This window comes from Mustela nivalis (assembly GCF_964662115.1).
Source record: "Mustela nivalis genome assembly, chromosome: 5".
In the NCBI taxonomy this organism is placed as follows: Eukaryota; Metazoa; Chordata; class Mammalia; order Carnivora; family Mustelidae; genus Mustela; species Mustela nivalis.
The window spans coordinates 157,406,338-157,432,218 of NC_139024.1; the positions used below are offsets into that span (position 1 = coordinate 157,406,338).

Consider the following 25,881-nt stretch of genomic DNA (forward strand, 5'->3'; position numbering starts at 1 on the left):
TTCTCCCCTCGTGGTCCAGTAGCTGTTTGTCCCTCTTTTGCTCAGCTTCTTTATTCTCTGTCATTTGGTCTTCTATATCACTAATTCTTTCTTCTGCCTCATTTATTCTAGCAGTTAGAGCCTCCATTTTTGATTGCACCTCATTAATAGCTTTTTTGATTTCAACTTGGTTAGATTTTAGTTCTTTTATTTCTCCAGAAAGGGCTTTTATATCTCTCGAGAGGGTTTCTCTAATATCTTCCATGCCTTTTTCGAGCCCGGCTAGAACCTTGAGAATTGTCATTCTGAACTCTAGATCTGACATATTACCGATGTCTGTATTGATTAGGTCCCTAGCCTTCGGTACTGCCTCTTGTTCTTTTTTTTGCGTTGAATTTTTACGTCTTGTCATTTTGGCCAGATAAGAGTAAATGAAGGGGCAAGTAAAATACTAAAAGGGTGGCAACAACCCCAGAAAAATATGCTTTAACTAAATTAGAAGAGATCCAAAATCGTGAGTGGGGAGAAAGGGGATAAAAAGAGGTTCAAAAAGAAAGAAAGAAAAAAAAAGAAAAGAAAAAAAATTTTTTTAAAAAAAGAAAACACCTGAGAAAAATGTAAAAAAGAAAAAATATATATATTAGATAAACTAGTAAAAAATCGTTAAAAAAGAAAAAGGTAACAGTTAAAAAAAAAAATTTTTTACCCGAAGGCGAGAAGAAAAAGAAAAAAAAAAATGGAAAAGAAAAAATTAAATTAACTGCAAGACTAAAAAAAAAAATCACAGGAAAAAAGCCATGAGTTCCGTGCTTGGCTTTCTCCTCCTCTGGAATTCTGTTGCTCTCCTTGGTATTGAAACCGCACTCCTTGGTAGGTGAACTTGGTCTCGGCTGGATTTCTTGTTGATCTTCTGGGGGAGGGGCCTGTTGTAGTGATTCTCAAGTGTCTTTGCCCCAGGCGGAATTACACCTCCCTTACCCGGGGCCGGGGTGAGTAATCCGCTCGGGTTTGCTTTCAGGAGCTTTTGTTCCCTGAGCGCTTTCCGTAGAGTTCCGGAGGACGGGAACACAAATGGCGGCCTCCTGGTCTCCGGCCCGGAGGAGCCGAGAGCCCAGGGCCCCACTCCTCAGTGCGCCCTCAGAGAACAGCGCCCAGTTATTCCCGTCTGCCTGACCTCCGGCCGCGCTCCGAGCTCACCGAGCCTGCGATCGGTTCAAGGTAACCCTGAGCTGTGAGCTTACTGTCGGCTCTGTCTCTGTAGCTGGCTTTCCCGTTCCAATACCCGCAAGCTCTGCGACACTCAGACACCCCCGATCCTTCTGTGACCCTGCGGGACCTGAGGCCACGCTGACCCCACGTGGGCTTCGCCCCGGTTTAGCCTCCGGAGCGATGTCCCTCAGCGGAACAGACTTTTAAAAGTCCTGATTTTGTGCGCGGTTGCTCCGCCGCTTGCCGGGAGCCGGCCCCTCCCCCCGGGGTCTATCTTCCCGTCGCTTTGGATTCACTTCTCCGCCGGTCCTACCTTTCAGAAAGCGGTTGTTTTTCTGTTTCCAGAATTGCTGTTCTTCTTCTCTTCGGTCTGCCGATGGATTTTCAGGTGTTTGCAATCTTTAGATAAGCTATCTAGCTGATCTCCGGCTAGCTGAAGCAGTCTCAGCTTGCTACTTCTCCGCCATCTTGACTCCTCCGAGAAGTTTTTTTTATAGATCTTTGATACTAACCTTTATATGATATGTCATTTCCAAAATCTTCTCTCTCCTCCATAGGTGGCCTTTTAGTTATGTTGCTTGTTTCTTTGGCTGTGCAGAAGATTTTTTTTTTTATTTTTTATAAACATATATTTTTATTCCCAGGGGTACAGGTCTGTGAATCACCAGGTTTACACACTTCACAGCACTCACCAAATCACATACCCTCCCCAATGTCCATAATACCACCCCCTTCTCCCAAACCCCCTCCCCCCAGAAACCCTCAGTTTGTTTTGTGAGATTAAGAGTCACTTATGGTTTGTCTCCCTCCCAATCCCATCTTGTTTCATTTATTCTTCTTCTACCCACTTAAGCCTCCATGTTGCATCACCACTTCCTCATATCAGGGAGATCATATGATAGTTGTCTTTCTCTGCTTGACTTATTTCGCTAAGCATGATACGCTCTAGTTCCATCCATGTTGTTGCAAATGGCAAGATTTCATTTCTTTTGATGGCTGCATAGTATTCCATTGTGTATATATACCACATCTTCTTGATCCATTCATCTGTGGATGGACATCTAGGTTCTTTCCATAGTTTGGCTATTGTGGACATTGCTGCTATAAACATTCGGGTACACGTGCCCCTTTGGACCACTACATTTGTATCTTTAGGGTAAATACCCAATAGTGCAATTGCTGGGTCATAGGGCAGTTCTATTTTCAACATTTTGAGAAACCTCCATGCTGTTTTCCAGAGTGGCAGCACCAGCTTGCATTCCCACCAACAGTGTAGGAGGGTTCCCCTTTCTCGGCATCCTCGCCAGCATCTGTCATTTCCTGACTTGTTGATTTTAGCCATTCTGACTGGTGTGAGGTGATATCTCATTGTGGTTTTGATTTGTATTTCCCTGATGCCGAGTGATATGGAGCACTTTTTCATGTGTCTGTTGGCCATCTGGATGTCTTCTTTGCAGAAATGTCTGTTCATGTCCTCTGCCCATTTCTTGATTGGATTATTTGTTCTTTGGGTGTTGAGTTTGCTAAGTTCTTTATAGATTCTGGACACTAGTCCTTTATCTGATATGTCGTTTGCAAATATCTTCTCCCATTCTGTCAGTTGTCTTTTGATTTGGTTAACTGTTTCCTTTGCTGTGCAAAAGCTTTTGTTCTTGATGAAATCCCAATAGTTCATTTTTTCCCTTGCTTCCCTTGCCTTTTGCGTTGTTCCTAGGAAGATGTTGCTACGGCAGAGGTCGAAGAGGTTGCTGCCCGTGTTCTGCTCAAGGATTTTGATGGATTCCTTTCGTACATTGAGGTTCTTCATCCATTTTGAGTCTATTTTTGTGTGTGGTGTAAGGAAATGGTCCAATTTCATTTTTCTACATGTGGCTGTCCAATTTTCCCAGCACCATTTATTGAAGAGGCTGTCTTTTTTCCATTGGACATTCTTTCCTGCTTTGTCGAAGATTAGTTGACTATAGATTTGAGGGTCTATTTCTGGGCTCTCTATTCTGTTCCATTGATCTATGTGTCTGTTTTTGTGCCAGTACCATGCTGTCTTGATGATGACAGCTTTGTAGTAGAGCTTAAAGTCCGGAATTGTGATGCCACCAACGTTGGCTTTCTTTTTCAATATCCCTTTGGCTATTCGAGGTCTTTTCTGGTTCCATATAAATTTTAGAATTATTTGTTCCATTTCTTTGAAAAAGATGGATGGTACTTTGATAGCAATTGCATTAAATGTGTAGATTGCTTTAGGTAGCATAGACATTTTCACAATATTTATTCTTCCAATCCAGGAGCATGGAACATTTTTCCATTTCTTTGTGTCTTCCTCAATTTCTTTCATGAGTACTTTATAGTTTTCTGAGTATAGATTCTGTGTCTCTTTGGTTAGGTTTATTCCTAGGTATCTTATAAGAGATGAGGAAGGACACTATATCATACTCAAAGGGTCTGTCCAACAAGAAGATTTAACAATTTTAAATATCTATGCCCCCAATGTGGGAGCAGCCAACTATATAAACCAATTAATAACAAAATCAAAGAAACACATCAACAATAATACAATAATAGTAGGGGACTTTAACACTCCCCTCACTGAAATGGACAGGTCATCCAAGCAAAAGATCAGCAAGAAAATAAAGGCCTTAAACGACACACTGGACCAGATGGACATCACAGATATATTCAGAATATTTCATCCCAAAGCAACAGAATACACATTCTTCTCCAGTGCACATGGAACATTCTCCAGAATAGATCACATCCTCGGTCCTAAATCAGGACTCAACCGGTATCAAAAGATTGGGATCATTCCCTGCATATTTTCAGACCACAATGCTCTAAAGCTAGAACTCAACCACAAAAGGAAGTTTGGAAAGAACCCAAATACATGGAGACTAAACAGCATCCTTCTAAAGAATGAATGGGTCAACCGGGAAATTAAAGAAGAATTGAAAAAAATCATGGAAACAAATGATAATGAAAATACAACGGTTCAAAATCTGTGGGACACAACAAAGGCAGTCCTGAGAGGAAAATATATAGTGGTATAAGCCTTTCTCAAGAAACAAGAAAGGTCTCAGGTACACAACCTAACCCTACACCTAAAGGAGCTGGAGAAAGAACAAGAAAGAAACCCTAAGCCCAGCAGGAGAAAAGAAATCATAAAGATCAGAGCAGAAATCAATGAAATAGAAACCAAAAAAACAATAGAACAAATCAACGAAACTAGGAGCTGGTTCTTTGAAAGAATTAATAAAATTGATAAACCCCTGGCCCGACTTATCAAAAAGAAAAGAGAAAGGACCCAAATAAATAAAATCATGAATGAAAGAGGAGAGATCACAACTAACACCAAAGAAATACAAACTATTATAAGAACATACTATGAGCAACTCTATGGCATTAAATTTGACAATCTGGAAGAAATGGATGCATTCCTAGAAACATATAAACTACCACAACTGAACCAGGAAGAAATAGAAAGCCTGAACAGACCCATAACCAGTAAGGAGATTGAAACAGTTATTAAAAATCTCCAAACAAACAAAAGCCCAGGGCCAGACGGCTTCCCGGGGGAATTCTACCAAACATTTAAAGAAGAACTAATTCCTATTCTCCTGAAACTGTTCCAAAAAATAGAAATGGAAGAAAAACTTCCAAACTCATTTTATGAGGCCAGCATCACCTTGATCCCAAAACCAGACAAGGTTCCCACCAAAAAAGAGAGCTATAGACCAATATCCTTGATGAACACAGATGGGAAAATACTCAACAAAATACTAGCCAATAGGATTCAACAGTACATTAAAAAGATTATTCACCACGACCAAGTGGGATTTATTTCAGGGCTGCAAGGTTGGTTCAACATCCGCAAATCAGTCAATGTGATACAACACATCAATAAAAGAAAGAACAAGAACCATATGATACTTTCAATAGATGCTGAAAAAGCATTTGACAAAGTACAGCATCCCTTCCTGACCAAAACTCTTCAAAGTGTAGGGATAGAGGGCACATACCTCAATATCATCAAAGCCATCTATGAAAAACCCACCGCAAATATCATTCTCAATGGAGAAAAACTGAAAGCTTTTCCGCTAAGGTCAGGAACACGGCAGGGATGTCCATTATCACCACTGCTATTCAACATAGTACTAGAGGTCCTAGCCTCAGCAATCAGACAACAAAAGGAAATTAAAGGCATCCAAATCGGCAAAGAAGAAGTTAAATTATCACTCTTCGCAGATGATATGATACTATATGTGGAAAACCCAAAAGACTCCACTCCAAAACTGCTAGAACTTATACAGGAATTCAGTAAAGTGTCAGGATATAAAATCAATGCACAGAAATCAGTTGCATTTCTCTACACCAACAGCAAGACAGAAGAAAGAGATATTAAGGAGTCAATCCCATTTACATGTGCAGAAGATTTTTATCTTGAAGTCCCAATAGTTCATTTTTGCTTTTGTTTCCCTTGCCTGTGTGATGTGTGTAGTAAGATGTTGCTATAGCCAAGGTCATAGAGGTTGCTGACTGTGTTCTGCTCTGGGATTTTGAGGAATTCCTGTCTCACATTTAGGTCTTTGACCAACTTTGATTTTGTTTTTTTGTACGATGTGAGAAAATAGTCCAGTTTCATTCTTTTGTATGTGGCTGTCCAGTTTTCCCAGCACCATTTGTTGAAGAGAATATCTTTTTTGCATTGGATCTTCCTTCCTGCTTTGCCAAAGATTAGTTGACCATATAGTTGAGGGTCCATTTCCTGGTTCTGTATTCGGTGATCTATGTGTCTCTTTTGTGCCAATACCATACTATCTCATTATAGTTTTGATTTGCATTGCCTTGAAAAATGCAGAGGATATGATATATATATATATATACATACACACACACGCATATATACATACATATATATTTTACATGTAATGGAATATTACTCAGCCATAAGAGAGAACAAGATCATAACAACAACAAAAAGGAGGATGGAATCACCATTTGCAAAAACATGAATGGAGCTACAAAGTATTTATTCTAAGTGAAATAAGTCAGTCACAGAAAGAGAAATACCATATGATTTCACTCATACGTGGAATTTTAGAAATAAAACAAATGAGCAAAGAGACATAAAAAGAGAGTGAGGCAAACCAAGAAACAGACGCTTAACCTTAGAGAACAAATTGATGATGACCAGAGGGGAGGTGGGAGTGTAGGTGGGTTAAATAGGTGATGGGGAGTAGAAGTGCACTTATGAAGAGAACCAGATGTTGTATGGAAGTGTTGATTCATTATATTGCACACCTGAAACTAATATTACGCTGTACATCAACTAACTAGAATTTTTTTAGAACATAATTTTATTTTTTTATTATGTTCAGTTAGCCAGCATACAGTACATCATTAGTTTTGTTTTTGTTTTTGTTTTTGTTTTTAAATTTATTTATTTTCAGCATAACAGTCTCATTATTTTTTTCACCACACCCAGTGCTCCATGCAATCCGTGCCCTCTATAATACCCACCACCTGGTACCCCAAGCTCCCACCCCCCCGCCACTTCAAATCCCTCAGATTGTTTTTCAGAGTCCATAGTCTCTCATGATTCACCTCCCCTTCCAATTTACCCCAACCCCCTTCTCTCTAACTCCCCATGTCCTCCATGCTTTTTGTTATGCTCCACAAATAAGTGGGATGATTTTGTTTTGGTTTATTTAGTTTTGCTTCTCGTTGTTGAATGGCAGTCATTCCTGTATGCTTGTAGAAGGAATGGCAGAACCAGGAGAGAAAGGGAATTGTATGATACAGGTGAGTGAGGGGCCATGTGTGCCCACATGGAGGGGCAGCCTGTACATCATTAGTTTTTGATGCTCTGTTCAACAATTCATTGTTGTGTATAACACGAAGTGTGCATCACAACACGTGCCCTCCGTACTGCCCATCACCTGGTTACCCCACCCCCACCCCCACTCTTCTGTAACCCTCAGTTTGTTTCTTGGGGTCCTGAGACTCTCATGGTTTGTCTCCCACTCTGATTTCTTTCCATTCGGGTTTCCCTCCCTTCCCCTTTGCTCTGGTCCTCTGCTCTACTCCTTATGTTCCACATATGAGTGAAACCATATGATAATTGTCTTTCTCTGACTTCTTTCACTTAGCATAATGCCCTCCAGTTCCAACCACGTTGACACAAATGGTGAGGATTCAGATGGCTGAGTAATATTCCATTCCATATATGTACCACATCGTTATCCAATGATCTGTTTAAGGGCATCTCAGCTCCTTCCACAGTTTGGCTACTATGGACAGTGTTGCTATAAACATTGGGGTGCATGTGGCCCTTCTTTTCACTACATCTGTATCTTTGGGGCAAATATCCAGTAGTGCAATTGCAGGGTCATGGGGTAGCTCTATTTTTATTTCATTTTTCAGTGCTCTAAGAACCATTGTTTATGCACCACACCCAGTGCTCCATGCAATACCTGCCCTCCTTAACACCCACCACCAGGCTCACCCATCCCTCACCCTTCTCTTCCCCAAAACTTTCAGTTTGTTTCTCAGTGTCCACAGTGTCTCTCCTGCTTCGTTTCCCCCCACCAATTCATCCCAATTCACTTTTTCTTTCCTTGTCTTAATGTCCTCCATGTTATTCCTTATGCTCCACAAGTAAGCAAAAACCATATGATAATTGACTTTCTCTACTTGACTTATTTCATGCAGCATAACCTCCTCCATTCCCGTCCATGTTGATACCAAAGTTGGGTATTCATTCTTTCTGATGGCCACATAATTTTCCATTGTATATATGGACTCTATCTTCTTTATCCATTCATGTGTTGAAAAACATCTTGGCCTTAATCTCACAAAACAAACTGAGGGTTGCTGGGGGAAGGGGGTTTGGGAGAAGGGGGTGGGATTATGGACATTGGGGAGGGTATGTGTTTTGGTGAGTGCTGTGAAGTGTGTGAACCTGGTGATTCACAGACCTGTACCCCTGGGGATAAAAATATATGTTTATAAAAAATAAAAATTAATAAAAAAAAAAAAGAAAAACATCTTGGCTCTTTACACAGTTTGGCAACCATGGCCATTGCTGCTATGAACATTTGGGTATAGATGGTCCATCTGTCCACTACATCTGTATCGTTGGGTAAATACCCAGTAGTGCAATTGCAGGGTCAGAGGGAAGTGCTATTTTTAATTTCTTAAGGAATCTCCACACTGTTTTCCAAAGTGGCTGCACCGACTTGCATTCCCATCAACAGTGTAAGAGCATTTGACTTTCTCCTCCATCCAACACTTGTTGTTTCCTGCCCTGTTAATTTTGGCCATTCTAACTGGTGTAAGGTGATATCTCAATGTGGTTTTGATTTGAATTTCCCTGATGAAGTGTAGCTCCATTTTTTATTTTTTTTTCATTTCTATTTATTTTAAAATTCTTCTCAGTGTTCCAGAATTCATTGTTTATGTGCCACACCCACTGTTCCATGCAATACATATTCTCCATAATACCCACCACCAGGTTCAACCAACCCCCCACTCCTGCCCCTCCAAAACCCTCAGATTGTTTTTTAGATTCCATAGTCTCTCATAGTTCGTCTCCACTTCAATTTCCCCCAAATCCCTTCTCCTCTCCATCTCCCCATATCCTCCATATTATTGATTTTCCTTTTTTTAAATTTATTTTCAGTGTAACAGTATTCATTGTTTTTGTACCACACCCTGTGTTCTATACTCCACAAATAAGTGAAACCATATGATAAGTGACTCTCTCTGCTTGACTTATTTCACTAAGCATAATCTCTTCCAGTCCCGTCCATGTTGCTACAAAAATTGGGTATTCACCTTTCTGATGGAGGCATAACTTGCCATAGTGAATATGGACCACATCTTCCTTATCCAGTCTTTTTTTTTTTTAATTTCTTTTCAGCGTAACAGTATTCATTGTTTTTGCACCACACCCAGTGCTCCATGCAATACGTGCCCTCCCTAATACCCACCACCTGGGTCCCCCCAACCTCCCACCCCCGGCCCCTTCAAAACCCTCAGGTTGTTTTTCAGAGTCCATAGTTTCTCATGATTCATCTCCCCTCCCAATTTCCCTCAAGTCCCTTCTCTTATCTATTCTTCTGTTGAAGGGTATCTTGGTTCTTTCCACAGTTTGGTAACTGTGGCCATTGCTGCTATGAACATTGGGGTACAGATGGCCCTTCTTTTCACTACATCTCTATCTTTGGGGTAAATACCCAGTAGTGCAATTGCAGGGTCATAGGGAAGCTCTATTTTTAATTTCTTAAGGAATCTCCACACTGTTTTCCAAAGTGTCTGCACCAACTTGCATTCCCACCAACAGTGGAAGAGGCTTCCCCTTTCTCCACATCCTCTCCAACACACATTGTTTACTGTCTTGTTAATTTTGGCCATTCTAATTGGTGCAAGGTGGTATCTCAATGTGGTTTTTAAAAATATTTTATTTGACAGACAGAGATCACAAGTAGGCAGAGAGGCAGGCAGAGAGAGAGAGAGAGAGAGAGAGAGAGAGAGAGAGGAGAAAGCTGGCTCAATGCAGAGCAGAGAGCCCAATGTGGGGCTCAGTTCCAGATCCCTAGGATCATAACCCGAGCCAAAGGCAGAGGCTTTAACCCACTGAAACACCCAGGTGACCCTCTCAATGTGGTTTTGATTGTAATCTCCCTGATAGCTCTCTGATGTTCATCCCTGATGAACATTTATATATATATATCAATCATGATGATGAACATTTTTTCATGTGTCCGTTAGCCATTTGTATGTCTTCATTGGAGAAGTGTCTGTTCATGTCTTCTGCCCATTTTTTGACATGATTATCTTTTTGTGTGTGTGTTGAGTTTTGAGTTCTTTATAGATCCTGGATATCAGCCCTTTGTCTGTATTGTCATTTGAGAATATCTTCTCCCATTCCATGGGGTTGCCTCTTTGTTTTGTTGACTGTCTCCTTTGCTGTGCAGAATCTTTTGATCTTTTTTTTAATAATTTTTTATTTTTTATAAACATATATTTTTATCCCCAGGGGTACAGGTCTGTGAATCACCACGAGAAGAATCTTTTGATCTTGATGAAGTCCCAAAAGTTTATTTTTGCTTTTGTTTCCTTTGCCTTTGCAGACATACCTTGAAATATTTTCTCTGGCTGATGTCAGAGAGGTTACTACCTATGTCCTCCTTTAGGATTTTGATGGATTCCTGCCTCACATTGAGGTCTTTTATCCATTCCAAGTTTATCTTTTGTATATGGTATAAGAGAATGGTTGAGTTTCATTCTTCTACACATAGCTGTTCAATTTTGACAGCACCATTTATTGAAGAGACTGTCTTTTTTCCACTGGATATTTTTTCTTGCTTTGTCAAAGCATAGAATTGAGAGTCTACATCTGGGCGCTCTACTCTGTTCCACTGGTCTATGTGTCTGTTTTTATGCCAGTAACATGCTGTCTTGGTGATCACAGCTTTGTAGTAAAGCTTGAAATCAGGCAACATGTTTTTCCTTTTCAACATTTCCTTAGCAATTTGGGGTCTCTTCTAATTCCATATAAATTTTAGGATTGTTTGCTCCAGCTCTTTGAAAAATGATGGTGGAATTTTGATTGGGATGGCATTGAAAGTATAGATTGCTCTAGGCAGTATAGGACATTTTTAACAATTTTTATTTTTCCAATCCATGAGCATTGAATAGTCTTCCATCTTTTTGTGTCTTCTTCAACTTCTTTCATAAGTATTCTGTAGTTCCTCGAATACAGATCCTTTACCTCTTTGGTTAGTTTATTCCCAGATATCTTATGGTTCTTGGTGTTATAGTAAATGGAATTGATTCTCTAATTTCCCTTTCTGTATTTTCATTATTAGTGTATAAGAAACCAGCTGATTTCTGTACATTGATTTTGTATCCTGTCACATTACTGAATTGCTGTATGAGTTCTATTGGTTTGGGGGTGGAGCCTTTTGTGTTTTCCATATAAAATATCATGTCATCTGTGAAGAAAGAGAGTTTGACTTCCTCTTTGCCAATTTGAATACCTTTTATTTCTTTCTGTTGTCTGATTGCTGTTGCTAGGACTTCTAGTACCATGTTGAACAAGAGTGGTGAGAGTGGGCATCCTTGTTGTGTTCCTGACCTCAAAGGGAAGGCTGTCAGCTTTTCCTCATTGAGAACAATGTTCACTGTGGGTTTTTCATAGATAAATTTTATGACGTTCAGGTATATTCCCTCTATCCCTATATTTTAAAGTGTTTTAATCAGGAGCAGATGCTGTATTTTGTCAAATGCTTTTGCTGCATTAATTGAGAGGACCATGTGGTTCTTCTATCTTCTCTTATTTATATGTTCTATCACACTGATTGATTTGTGAATGTTGAACCACCCTTGCATCCCGGGGATGAATCCCACCTGGTCATGGTAGATAATCTTTTTAATGTACTGTTAGATTCTATAAGCTAGGATCTTGTTGAGAAGCTTAGCATTCATAGTATTCAGGGATATCGGTGCGAAATTCTCCTTTTTGGTGGGTTCTTTTCCTGGATTGGGGATCAGGGTAATTATGGTTTCATAAAGACTCTGGACATTTTCCTTCTGCTTCAATTTTTTGAAACAGCTTGATGAGAACAGGTATTATTTCTTCTTTGAAAGTTTGGTAGAATTCTCCAGGGAATCTGTCAGGTCCTGGGCTCTCATTTTTTGGGAGGTTTCTGATCACTGCTTCAATCTCGTTACTAGATATCAGTCAATTCAGGTTGCCAATTTCTTCCTGATTCAGTTTTAGAATTTTATAGTTTTCCACGAATGCATCCATTTCATGTACGTTGCTTAACTTATTGGCATATAACTGTTGATAATAATTTCTGATGATTGTTTCAATTTTCTTGGTGTTAGTTGTGATCTCTCCCTTTTCACATAATTGTATTAATTTGGGCCTTCTGTCTTTCCTTTTGGATTAGTTTGGCCAATGGTTTATCGATCTTATTGGTTCTTTCATGAACCACCTTCTCGTTTTGTTGATGTGTTCTACTGTATCTCTAGTTTCTATCTCATCAATCTCTGCTCTACTCTTGATTATTTCCCTTCTTGTGTGTGGAGTTGGCTGAATTTGTTGTTGGTTCTCCGGTTCTTTAAGGTGTAAAGACAGCTGGTGTATTCTGGAGTTTTCAATTTTTTTGAGAGAGGCTTGGATGGCTATGTATTTCCCCCTTAGGACCGCCTTTGCCATATCCCATAGGTTTTGGACCCACATGTCTTCATTCTTGTTGGTTTCCATGAATTGTTTAAGTTCTTCTTTGATTTCCTGGTTGATACAAACACTCTTGAACAGGGTGCTCTTTAGCTTCCAAGTGTTTGAATTCCCTCCAAACTTTTTCTTGTGGTTGAGCTCCAGTTTCAAAGCACTGTGGTCTGAGAATGTGCAGGGAATCATCTCAATCTTTTGGTATCAGTTGAGCCCTAATTTGTGACCCTGTATGTGGTCTATTCTGGAGAAGGTTCCATGTGCACTGGAGAAGAATGAGTATCCTGTTGTTTTAGGGTTGAATGTTCTGTATATAACTATGAGGTTCATCTGGTCCAATGTGTCATTCAAAGCTCTTGTTTCTTTATTGATTTTCTGCTTGGATGATCTGTCTATTCCTGAGTGTGGCATATTAAGATCCCTTACCATTAATGTATTAATATCAGTGTGACTCTTTCTCTTGGTTAACAGTTGTTATATGTAGTTGGCTGCTCCCATATTGGGGGCATAAATATTTATAATTGTTAGATCTCCTTAGTGGATAGACCCCTTAAGAATGATGTAGTGTCCTTCTGTATCTCTGACTACAGTCTTTAGTTTAAAATCTAATTTATCTAATATGATAATTGCTACCCCAGCCTTCTTTTGCGGCCTATTGGCATGAAAGATGCTTCTCCATCCCTTCACTTTCAGTCTGGGCAGCTCGCAGCTCGCAGTCGCGCGCACCGCCCCCCCGAGCTCCCCCCCGCGTGCGGTGGCCGCGGCGGCGGCGGCGGCGGCGCGTCCCGCACACCGCGCAGCGCGCTCCGAGCCGGCCCCGCGGCGCCCGCCGCCCTCACCGCGGTCTCCTCCTCAGGCGCCTGTCGCGGCTGGTTTCTCCTCTGCCATCTTCTCCCGGACCAACACTGACTGCTGAAGGAAGGTTGTGAGTCTGCAGCCCGTCTTGTTTGTCCTTCTCCAGAGTCCCATGATGAGCTCGCCAGTGCAGCCTGAGTTTCTATATATATAAAGGTATTGTAGTATGTAAGATGGACAAATCTTTTGGACTCTTTAAAAAAACATAAAGTAGAGGAGGAGTCAAGATGGCGGAGAAGTAGCAAGCTGAGACTGCTTCAGCTAGCCGGAGATCAGCTAGATAGCTTATCTAAAGATTGCAAACACCTAAAATCCATCGGCAGATCGAAGAGAAGAAGAACAGCAATTCTGGAAACAGAAAAACAACCACTTTCTGAAAGGTAGGACCGGCGGAGAAGTGAATCCAAAGCGACGGGAAGATAGACCCCGGGGGGAGAGGCCGGCTCCCGGCAAGCGGCGGAGCAACCGCGCACAAAATCAGGACTTTTAAAAGTCTGCTCCGCTGAGGGACATCGCTCCAGAGGCTAAACCGGGGCGAAGCCCACGCGGGGTCAGCGTGGCCTCAGGTCCCGCAGGGTCACAGAAGGATCGGGGGTGTCTGAGTGTCGCAGAGCTTGCGGGTATTGGAACGGGAAAGCCGGCTACAGAAACAGAGCCGACAGTAAGCTCACAGCTCGGTGTTACCTTGAACCGATCGCAGGCTCGGTGAGCTCGGAGCGCGGCCGGAGGTCAGGCAGACGGGAGTAACTGGGCGCTGTTCTCTGAGGGTGCACTGAGGAGTGGGGCCCCGGGCTCTCGGCTCCTCCGGCCGGAGACCAGGAGGCCGCCATTTGTATTCCCGTCCTCCGGAACTCTACGGAAAGCGCTCAGGGAACAAAAGCTCCTGAAAGCAAACCCGAGCGGATTACTCACCCCGGCCCCGGGTAAGGGAGGTGTAATTCTGCCTGGGGCAAAGACACTTGAGAATCACTACAACAGGCCCCTCCTCCAGAAGATCAACAAGAAATCCAGCCGAGACCAAGTTCACCTACCAAGGAGTGCGGTTTCAATACCAAGGAGAGCAACAGAATTCCAGAGGAGGAGAAAGCCAAGCACGGAACTCATGGCTTTTTTCCTGTGATTTTTTTTAGTCTTGCAGTTAATTTAATTCTTTCTTTTTCATTTTTTTTTTTTCTTTCTTCTCGCCTTCGGGTAAAACTTTTTTTTTTTTTAACTATTACCTTTTTCTTTTTTAACGATTTTTTACTAGTTTATCTAATATATATATTTTTTCTTTTTTACATTTTTCTCAGGTGTTTTCTTTTAAAAAAAAATTTTTTTTTCTTTTCTTTTTTTTTTTTTCTTTTCTTTTTTCTTTTTTTTTCTTTCTTTCTTTTTGAACCTCTTTTTATCCCCTTTCTCCCCACTCACGATTTTGGATCTCTTCTAATTTGGTTAAAGCATATTTTCCTGGGGCTGTTGCCACCCTTTTAGTATTTTACTTGCCCCTTCATTTACTCTTATCTGGCCAAAATGACAAGACGTAAAAACTCAACGCAAAAAAAAGAACAAGAGGCAGTACCGAAGGCTAGGGACCTAATCAATACAGACATCAGTAATATGTCAGATCTAGAGTTCAGAATGACAATTCTCAAGGTTCTAGCCGGGCTCGAAAAAGGCATGGAAGATATTAGAGAAACCCTCTCGAGAGATATAAAAGCCCTTTCTGGAGAAATAAAAGAACTAAAATCTAACCAAGTTGAAATCCAAAAAGCTATTAATGAGGTGCAATCAAAAATGGAGGCTCTAACTGCTAGGATAAATGAGGCAGAAGAAAGAATTAGTGATATAGAAGACCAAATGACAGAGAATAAAGAAGCTGAGCAAAAGAGGGACAAACAGCTACTGGACCACGAGGGGAGAATTCGAGAATTAAGTGACACCATAAGACGAAACAACATTAGAATAATTGGGATTCCAGAAGAAGAAGAAAGAGAGAGGGGAGCAGAAGGTATACTGGAGAGAATTATTGGGGAGAATTTCCCCAATATGGCAAAGGGAACGAGCATCAAAATTCAGGAGGTTCAGAGAACGCCCCTCAAAATCAATAAGAATAGGCCCACACCCCGTCACCTAATAGTAAAATTTACAAGTTTCAGTGACAAAGAGAAAATCCTGAAAGCAGCCCGGGAAAAGAAGTCTGTAACATACAATGGTAAAAATATTAGATTGGCAGCTGACTTATCCACAGAGACCTGGCAGGCCAGAAAGAGCTGTCATGATATTTTCAGAGCACTAAACGAGAAAAACATGCAGCCAAGAATACTATATCCAGCTAGGCTATCATTGAAAATAGAAGGAGAGATTAAAAGCTTCCAGGACAAACAAAAACTGAAAGAATTTGCAAACACCAAACCAGCTCTACAGGAAATATTGAAAGGGGTCCTCTAAGCAAAGAGAGAGCCTACAAGTGGTAGATCAGAAAGGAACAGAGACCATATACAGTAACAGTCACCTTACAGGCAATACAATGGCCCTAAATTCATATCTCTCAATAGTTACCCTGAATGTGAATGGGCTAAATGCCCCTGTCAAAAGACACAGGGTATCAGAATGGATAAAAAAAACAAAACCCATCTATATGTTGCCTCCAAGAAACTCATTTTAAGCCCAAAGACACCTCCAGATTTAAAGTGAGGGGGTGGAAAAGAATTTACCATGCTAATGGACATCAGAAGAAAGCTTGGGTGGCAATCCTTATATTAGATCAATTAGATTTTAAGCCAAAGACTATAATAAGAGATGAGGAAGGACACTATATCATACTCAAAGGGTCTGTCCAACAAGAAGATTTAACAATTTTAAATATCTATGCCCCCAACGTGGGAGCACCCAACTATATAAACCAATTAATAACAAAATCAAAGAAACACATCAACAATAATACAATAATAGTAGGGGACTTTAACACTCCCCTCACTGAAATGGACAGGTCATCCAAGCAAAAGATCAGCAAGGAAATAAAGGCCTTAAACGACACACTGGACCAGATGGACATCACAGATATATTCAGAACATTTCATCCCAAAGCAACAGAATACACATTCTTCTCTAGTGCACATGGAGATACAGTATCTTCTAACGGATAAAAATAAACACTAAATCTAGCACATGGCTTTGTTCTAGTCTCCAGCCTGATCACAGTCTTTCCTTATTTCTTTTTTAAAAAGATTTTATTTATTATTTGACAGAGAGAGAGATCACAAGTAGGCAGAGAGGCAGGTAGGGGGGTGGGAAGCAGCCTCCCCACTGAACAAAGACCCTGATGCAGGGCTGGATCCCAGGATCCTAGGATTGTGACCTGAGCCAAACACAGAGGCTTAACCCACTGAGTCACCCAGGCACCCCACTTTTTTATTTTTTCAACCAACTTCTTATCAATTCTTTTTTAGGATCTTTTTAAATTTTCAACTTTACAGTCATATTCTATCCCTTCATCATATATACCCTTATTTTTGTATACATATGTTTTTCTTTCTTTAAAATTTTGTGAGACTATTTGTTCTAACAGACCAAAATACAGCCAAAATCAAGTGTGTGGCTCAGTTCTAGTCACCAGTCCAATATATATATATCACCCCAATGATTACAGGAGCATTATCAGCAATAGTCAGACTATGGAAAGAACACAAGTACACACACACACATATATATGTATGTATATGTAGATATGTGTATATACATATATATTATATACACGTACTTGTGTATAATATATATGTGTATATATAATATATACATATATGTAAATGTATATGTATGTATATATACATATATATCTATATACACACTTGTGTATATAAAAATATATATAAATGTATGTATATACATATATATTTTCCCCTCCTTTCTTCTCCCCCCACCCCCAGTTTCGGGTCTCTTCCAATTTGGTCAGTGTATATTTTTCTGGGTCATTGCGACCCTTTAGTATTTTGTTTTCTCACTTATCGATTTTTTATTTTTATTTTTTAAAAGATTTTATTTATTTATGTGAGAGAGAGAAACAGACAGACAGAATGAGAGAGCATAAGAGGGGAGGTCAGAGGGAGAAGCAGACTCCCCATGGAGCTCGGAGCCTGACGTGGGACTCCATCCCAGGACTCTGGGATCATGACCTGAGTCGAAGGCAGACACTCAATCAACTGAGCCACCCAGGCACCCTCATTCATCTATTCTTATCTGGATAAAATGACAAGGTGAAAAAACTGACCCCCCCCCCAAAAAAAAGAACAAGAGGAAATAACAATGGCTAGGGACCTAATGAATACAGACATTAATAAGATGTCATATCTGGAGTTCAGAATGGCAATTATGAAGGTGTTAGCTGGACTCGAAAAAAGTGTGGAAGATACTAGAGAATCCCTTTCTGGAAAAAATAAAAGAACTAAAATCTAACCAGATTGAAATAAAAAATTAATTTAAATTTCTATTAAATGACTATTTTCCCATTCTTTATGAACATATAATGTATTATTTGCTTTGGGGGGTACAGGTCTGTGAATCATCACTTATACAATTCACAGCACTCAACATAGAACATACCCTCCCCAATGTCCATCACCCAGTCACCCCATGCCTCCTATCCCCCAAGAAACAGACTCAACTATAAAGAACAAACTCCTGGTTATTAGAGGGAAGTTGGACAAGGGAATGGGATAAATGTGTGATGGAAATTAAGGAGGACACGTGATGAGTACCTTGTTTTGTATATAAGTGCAGAATCCCTAAATTCTAGACCAGAAACCAATATTACACTGTATTTTAAGTAACATGGACAAACATGTCTCAAAAAAAATCTGAGAGGTATTCTATAAATGAACAAAGATATTAAAGGAACTCACACTCAAATTCCCCAAAATCACTTGCTCAAACTAGATCTACTCCAATTATGTCTTATTCATGTAGTGATCAACGATTCATTAATTGTGTATAATACCCAATGCTCATGAGGACACATGCCCTCCTTAATGCCCATCCTATTTAAAATTAGTGTCCAGTATGTTGGAAAATAAAATGAGTTGATTTTAAAACAAATCTAGTAGCAGAAGAAACTTTTCTACCACTCTCAGTTCAGTAGGTAATTAATAAGAAGCATTTCCATGGTGAAGTTTCCCAAGGAACTTTCTCTGCTAGCTCCTCTGGGATACACATAAATGGCCCGATAGAAAACAATGCCCAAGGGTCTGAACAACATTCTACAAATAGCACCTTCAGAATGCATTCTTGATATTCTCTACTATTGTCTTTCTAATCCAGGGGTTTTTTTCTTTTCTTATCATCAGCATTGTTAGAAATGAAAAACACATTTCTTTTTTTTTTTTTTTAATGAAGCTAATTCTTAGGTACTCATCTATGAACTACAGTTTCTCTATCATTCTCTGCAAGTTTGGAAATTCATGTCTTCTTTCAAAATTCCTTTCGATTGAGTGATACTTATCACAATAAGGTGAGTAAAAGGACACTTGTTTTAAAGTACCCATACTTGGGAGGGTGGGAATGTGTGTACATCACAGTACCTAATATATATAAGAATATCAGAAAGCATTTCATTTCAGGAACACTTTTCTAGACTTTGAAAATACTAGTTTGGTATCAATAGAATGCAAGCAGATTACTCTTGGTAATTAATCTCTCTCAGGCTTTCACTTAAAGCAACAGTATGTGATGAAGATGATCTATGGTTCAAATAAGCTGGAATGAACATGTGATTGGAGATATAAAGGAAGTGTCAAAAGGAATAAAAGCTGGCACTTCATTAAACGCACTTTAAGCATCCATGGATAAACGGACCCCTGTGCGGTAAAACTGCGATGAAAAAAATCATTGGAAGTAGAAGATGCAAAGTCATGGATCCAAGAACTAACAGGACTGAAGTCCTGTGAAAATGACATGGTGAAGCTTACAAATCTAGGATAGAATTGTAAAGCTCAAATATGCATCATGTGTGTATTTTATTGATTAAGACACTGCTGTGGTATCTCTAGAGAACTATTTAAAGAGCTTAAGGAGGAGCTGCACTGGTCACCATCACAAACAAAACTAGTCTATGAGGTGAGTAATATGAACAAAATTCCAAATAATACAAATTTAATAAAATTGTTGAAAGTATACTTGAATCATTAAGGTTAGATAAAATTAACTGTGGAAGAATTCATGGAGGCTCAAATCTGAAGTTACCCCTTAAAAAATGGAGTTATGTTCCATGACAGAAAAATCTAAAAGGTGAGTATAATCATATTAAATGACTAGACATGAAGGATTTTAGTGGACAACTATTTAATAATGTGAGTAGATCATAATTTTAGAATACTCATTTTAACTAATTAACTCATACCATGCTTTTTCTTCAGATCCCATCTAAAACATACTCTTTACCTGAAAAAAAAACTTAGACAAACTTGTGTTCCTAACATAGTTCACTCATACCACATCTTGAGTAATGTCAAGGTCAAATCAGGTGTAGTAGACACATTCATTCAGGAAACATCTCCAGGGGCACCTGGAGTGGGTAAAGCCGCTGCCTTCGGCTCGGGTCATGATCTCAGGGTCCTGGGATTGAGTCCCGCATTGGGATCTCTGCTCAGCAGGGAGCCTGCTTCCTCCTCTCTCTGCCTGCCTCTCTGCGTACTTGTGATCTCTCTTTGTCAAATAAATAGATAGAAAATCTTGAAAAAAAAAAAAAAAAAAGGAAACATCTCCAGACTACAGATGTTTTCTTTGGAATTTTGAGACTCTGAAATCATCGTTTTATTATCTCACTACCTCATTTGAGTAATTAATTGCTTTTTGATCTTTAGAACCTCCCTAATTATTAGAAGGCAATCATTCACGGAATGATCAATTACATCCTAAATGAATGATTAGCAATATCCTAAAATATGGATACCAAAATTTCCTCTCTCATAAGTTCTAGGGAGGAGTCCTAAATGATGTAATGTGTGCAAAATCCTTCTTGGAGTTTTCAGCACACAGGGCTTATTAAGGATTAGTTAGAACTATTACTATTTTATTGTTATTTGTGCACTTCTGACCTAGGGATAGTGTGTAATCAAAGAGCAACATTCACATTTTAGTCATGAGTAGTTTGTTTTGTTTTGCTTTTAGTTTTTATTCTAATTCCAGTTAGTTAACATACAATGTGATACTAGTTTCAGGTGTACCATAGAGTGATTCAAAGATCCCATCCAACACCTGGTGCTCATCACAAATGCATGCCTCCTATCCCCCAAGAAATAGACTCAACTGTAGAGAACAAGCTCATAGTTATTAGAGGGGAGTTGGACAAAGGAATGGGATAAGTGTGTGATGGGGATTAAGGAGGACATGTGATGAGTACCTGTCTGTGACATCTGTCACCCTCTTGATTGCCAGGGTCGATTAGGATGATCTGGCTAGCTAGGCAGGTGGCCCCTTCCTCCCTCACTACTCCATGTGTGTCCCTCCCAAAACTGTGCACTCAGAGAATGACCTTCCCCAATAGAACAGGACCGTTCTTTGGTCAAGGCTATATGAGTAGCTCACTTCCCCGACTAGAACCCCCAAACCAAAACTATGGGTTTTGTGTAACACCTCACAAGATGGCTTTGAGGATTTAATGAAATATAGAATGTGAATACTGTACTTTGTAACCATACAAACATAATGTTTGTTACTCTTAAACCACAAACTCACTAGTGACATAGTCAGAATTTGTCACTGGATGCATCATAGCCATAATCATGATCTATCTTATCTTGCAAAAAGAATTATAGATATAACGAAACACAATTTGCCACTAAAGGAAAGAACAGTATAAATTTTTAAAAAAATGGTTCTCTAGTTAATCTTTCCAAAACACTACTCAGCTAGTTGACTTTCTTGTTACAATGTGCTTCTTATCTTAAAAAAAAAAAAAAAAAAAGGAACACTACACCAAAGCTAATGATATACTGTATGGTGACTAACACACACACAAAAATAATACTGTGAAAAGAAAGAAAAACAAAAGGAATATGTAAAATAGTTTGTGAAAATGTATGTGAGTCTCTGGTCCCGACTGAGTTGGAATATCAGCTTTCCTCCAGACACCAGTTCTCTGGAGTTAAAAGCTGTATTTGTAGCTATTTACAATCAAGCGTATCACTAATAACTGTGCAAACTCCTATAAAAATAGAATCAAAAGTTCACTTAATAAAGGAAAATCACTACCAGATAGTAAATTAAGTTTTAATGGAAAAATCAAGTGCCCGGTTTGAGGGAAGTACTTATACAAGAAAATACACATCCCCAAACAAATTCTTCAGCATGGGAAACCTATGTCATGGCTCAGCTCTCAGTTCATACTTCAGGAACCTGACATTTCTTGCTCACTTCCAAAATACCAAAATGGACTTGTACAAAATCTACCTTCTTACTCTCCGTAGAGATGATAAAACTATTCAACTGACTGCTTGAGTTTGGACAAGGCTGTCACAATGATATTACAGCTCGTGTTCTCCTTCTTGTGAGTCAGCTACCTCAAGAATTCCACTGCTCATAATATTTCAGGAATACCTTGCATCAGTGTCCCCGGGGCCCCATCTCACATCCACTCTATCAAACACCAAGAAACAGAAATTGATAAATTGCATTTTAACAATCTCCTCATATGATTTTTATGCAAGCAAGCAAAGTTTGAAAATCATTACTTGGGAGTTTCTAAAACAAAAGATGCTTCCACTTTCCATTTAATCCCCTTTGTAACACAAGGAGATCATCATTGTCATGCTTTTATACATTGAGTTTCAGCATGGTCAGGCTATTTTTCTAAAGTCACCAGCTCCGTTTTGTAGTGTCAGGAGGGAAAGTAAGTCACCTGGTGTCAGATTCCTTTTATTATTTCCCTCACAAGATTCTGTAGTCTATCCTCTGTCAGTGGATGACACATAGAGTTCTCCTAACTCTTCCTATCTTTTTTGCCACTTCTCTGCTGTAGGTGAAACAAGGTAAGGACTGGTGCAATGAACAACAGCCATCCTGAAGAGTTTATTCTACTAGGTTTCTCAGACCGTCCTTGGATGGAGCTTCCTCTCTTTGCTGTTCTTCTTATAACATACCCCATGGCCATGGTTGGAAATGTAGCCATTATTCTAGTGTCTACGTTAGATGCCCGCCTGCACAGCCCCATGTATTTCTTCCTCACAAACCTCTCCTTCCTAGACATGTGCTACATCACAAGCATTGTTCCTCAGATGCTTTTTAACCTGGGAAGTGCTAGGAAGACAATCAGCTATATTGGCTGTGTGGTTCAGCTTTATTTCTTTCACTTAATGGGGGGCACAGAATGCCTGATTTTGGCTATCATGTCTTTTGATCGCTATGTGGCTATCTGCAAGCCTTTGCACTACACCCTCATCATGAACCCACGTGTCTGTATCCTGTTGGTATCCACTGTGTGGCTGACTGGACTCACCTTTGCTATCTCAGAGGCCACTGCTACCTTACAGTTACCGCTGTGTGGCCTCAATAAATTGGATCACTTGATGTGTGAGATTCCTGTTCTGATAAAGGCTGCCTGTGGAGAAAAGGCTGCTAATGAGCTCATGCTCTCTGTGGTGTGTATTTTTATATTAGCTGTTCCTCTGTGCTTAATTCTTGCTTCCTATGCTTGTATTGGACATGCTGTATTTAAAGTTAAGTCTTCTGAGGGAAGGAAGAAGGCCTTTGGGACATGTTCCTCCCACCTCATTGTAGTTTCCTTGTTTTATGGTCCAGCCATTAGCATGTACATTCAGCCCCCCTCTTCCATCTCAAGGGACCAGCCCAAGTTCATGGCACTCTTCTATGGAGTGGTGACACCTGCACTGAACCCTTTTATCTACACCCTGAGGAATAAGGATGTAAAGGGGGCATTAGCCAACCTAGTGAGGGGCGTATTCACTTCCAAGTGATGGCTGGGAAATAAATGGAAAGTATTTAAAACTACAGTAGGTTGATAGGGTTTTCTCTAATAATTCACTCTTGTGTCCTATTTCCCCAAGTTTTATATGAGATATTCATGTGCTGCATTTGATACAGTCATGTTAGGCAACAATGATGCTTGGCTATATGCACCACTAAGCACGCTATGTTTGTGAAAATGTAGTGAAAGTAGTTCTACACTGTACTCTAAAATACTAATTTTACTAAGTAATAAATGTAATAATACAAATTAAAATATAAACCCATTAGTTCAAACTATTCATTATAAAAGAGTACTGCAACCCCACATCTGTGCACGTTGTATCATTATGTCACTTGAGAAGTATTTTTCACTGGTCTCTGTCATGGTAGCTCATGTCTCAGTGGGCAGCTGGGCTAAGCTGTGCATTCCCTGTTGGGCACCCCATCCTTCAGAACAACTGCAAGCCTTCTAAGTTTATCAATTCAATTATGGAGACACTGTTGCTTTTTTTTTAACAGTTCAAAAAGATCTTTATTCTTTATTACTATTTTCTCTTAAGTTATATTAGTCATCATGCAGTACATCATTATTAGTTTTGGATGTAGTGTTCCAAGATTCATTACTTACCTATGACACTCAGTGTTCCAGCAATATGTGCCCTCCTTAATACCTATCACCAGGCCAAGCCATCCCTCCATACCCCCAAAACCCTCGGTTTGCTTCTCAGAGTCCACAATCTCTCATGGTTCATCTCCCTCTCTGATTCCCCCCCCCCCTTCACTTTTCCCTTCCTTCTAATGTCCTCCACACTATTCCTTATGTTCCACAAATAAGTGAAACCATATGATAATTGTCTTTCTCTACCTGACTTATTTCAAGCAGCATAATCTCCTCCAGTCCCATCCATTCCATGTTGATGCAAAAGTTGGGTATTCATCCTTTCTCATGGCTGAGTAATACTTTATACTTCTTTATCCATTCACCTGTTGAAGGGCATCTTAGCTCTTGCCACAGCTTGGCTATTGTAACCATTGCTACTATGAACATTGGGGTACATATGGCCCTTCTTTTCACTACATCTGTATCTTTGGTGTAACTATATGGTCAACAAATCTTTGCCAAAGCAGAAAAAAAATATCCAATGGAAGAAAGACAGTCTCTTAAATAAATAGTGCTGGGAAAATTGGACAGCTATGTGTAGAAGAATGAAACTCGGCCATTCTCTTACACCACACACAAAGATAAACTCAAGATGCATGAAACACCTCAATGTGAGACAGGAGCCCATCAAACTCCTAGAGGAGAACATAGGCAGTCACCTCTTCAACACTGGCCACAGCAACTTCTTTCAAGACGTGTCTCCAAAGGCAAAGAAAAAAAAGTGAAAAATGAACTTTTCAGATTTCATCAAGATCAAAAGCTTCTGCACATCAAAGGAAACAGTCAACAAAACAAAGAGGCAACTCACGGAATAGGGGAAGATATTCACAAATGACACTATAGACAAAGGGCTGATATGCAAGATCTATAAAGAACTCCTCAAACTCAACACACACAAAACAGATAATCACATCAAAAAAAATGGACAGAAGACAACAGACACTTCTCCAAAGAAGACATACAAATGGCTAAAGACACATGAAAAAATGTTCATCATCACTAGCCATCAGGGAAATTCAAATCAAAACCACATTGAGATACCACCTTACACCAGTTAGAATGGCCAAAATCAACAAGACAGGAAACAAGTTTTGGAGAGGATATGGAGAAAGGGGAACCCTCTTACACCGTTGGTGGGGATACAAGTTGGTGCAGCCACTTTGGAAAACAATGTGGAGGTTCCTCAAAAAATTGAAAATAGAGCTACCCTATGACCCATACAATTGCATTACTGGTTATTTACCCCAAAGATACAGATGTAGTGAAAAGAAGGGCCATCAGTACCCCAATGTCCACATAGCAGCAATGTCCACAATAGCCAATCTGTGGAAGGAGCTGAGATGCCCTTCAACAGACTAATGGATAAAGATATAGCCCATAAATACAATGGAGTACTACTTAGCCATCAGAAAGGATGAGTACCCAACTTTCTCATCAACATGGATGGGACTGGAGAAGAATCAATGAAACAAGATTGGATTGGGAGGGAGACAAACCATAAGTGACTCTTAATCTCACAAAACAAACTGAGGGTTGCTGGGGGGAGGGGGGTTGGGAGAAGGGGGGTGGGGTTATGGACCTTGGGGAGGGTATTTGCTTTGGTGAGTGTTGTGAAGTGTGTAAACCTGGCGATTCACAGACCTGTACCCCTGGGGATAAAAATACATGTTTATAAAAAATAAAAAATTATAACAAAACAAAAAAACAACATGGATGGGACTGGAGGAGATTATGCTGAGTGAAATAACTCAAGCAGAGAAAGTCAATTATTACATGGTTCACTTACTTGTGGAGCATAAAGTATAACATGGAGAACATTAGGAGAAGGAAAGGAGAAGTGACCTGGGGGAAATCGGAGAGGGGGATCCGTGAGAGACTGTGGACTCTGAGAAACAAACTGAGGGTTTGGGAGGGAAGGGGGATGGGGGTGTTAGCTGATCCCCGTGGCGGGTATTAGGGAGGGCAGGTATTGCGTGGAGCACTGGGTGTGGTGCATCAACAA

The 25,881-nt window shown here is 39.9% G+C and overlaps 1 protein-coding gene across 1 annotated transcript; it reads left to right on the top strand.

The window, feature by feature from the left end:
- Nucleotides 1–22,296: 22,296 nt before the first annotated feature.
- LOC309865354 (olfactory receptor 2B11-like) lies at nt 22,297–23,543 on the top strand (the record flags this gene model as incomplete). Its single annotated transcript, XM_082731622.1, has 1 exon — nt 22,297–23,543. One exon carries the CDS (start codon nt 22,297–22,299, stop codon nt 23,224–23,226), a length of 930 nt encoding a protein of 309 aa, XP_082587748.1. The 3' UTR covers nt 23,227–23,543.
- Between the last annotated feature and the right edge of the window lie 2,338 nt (nt 23,544–25,881).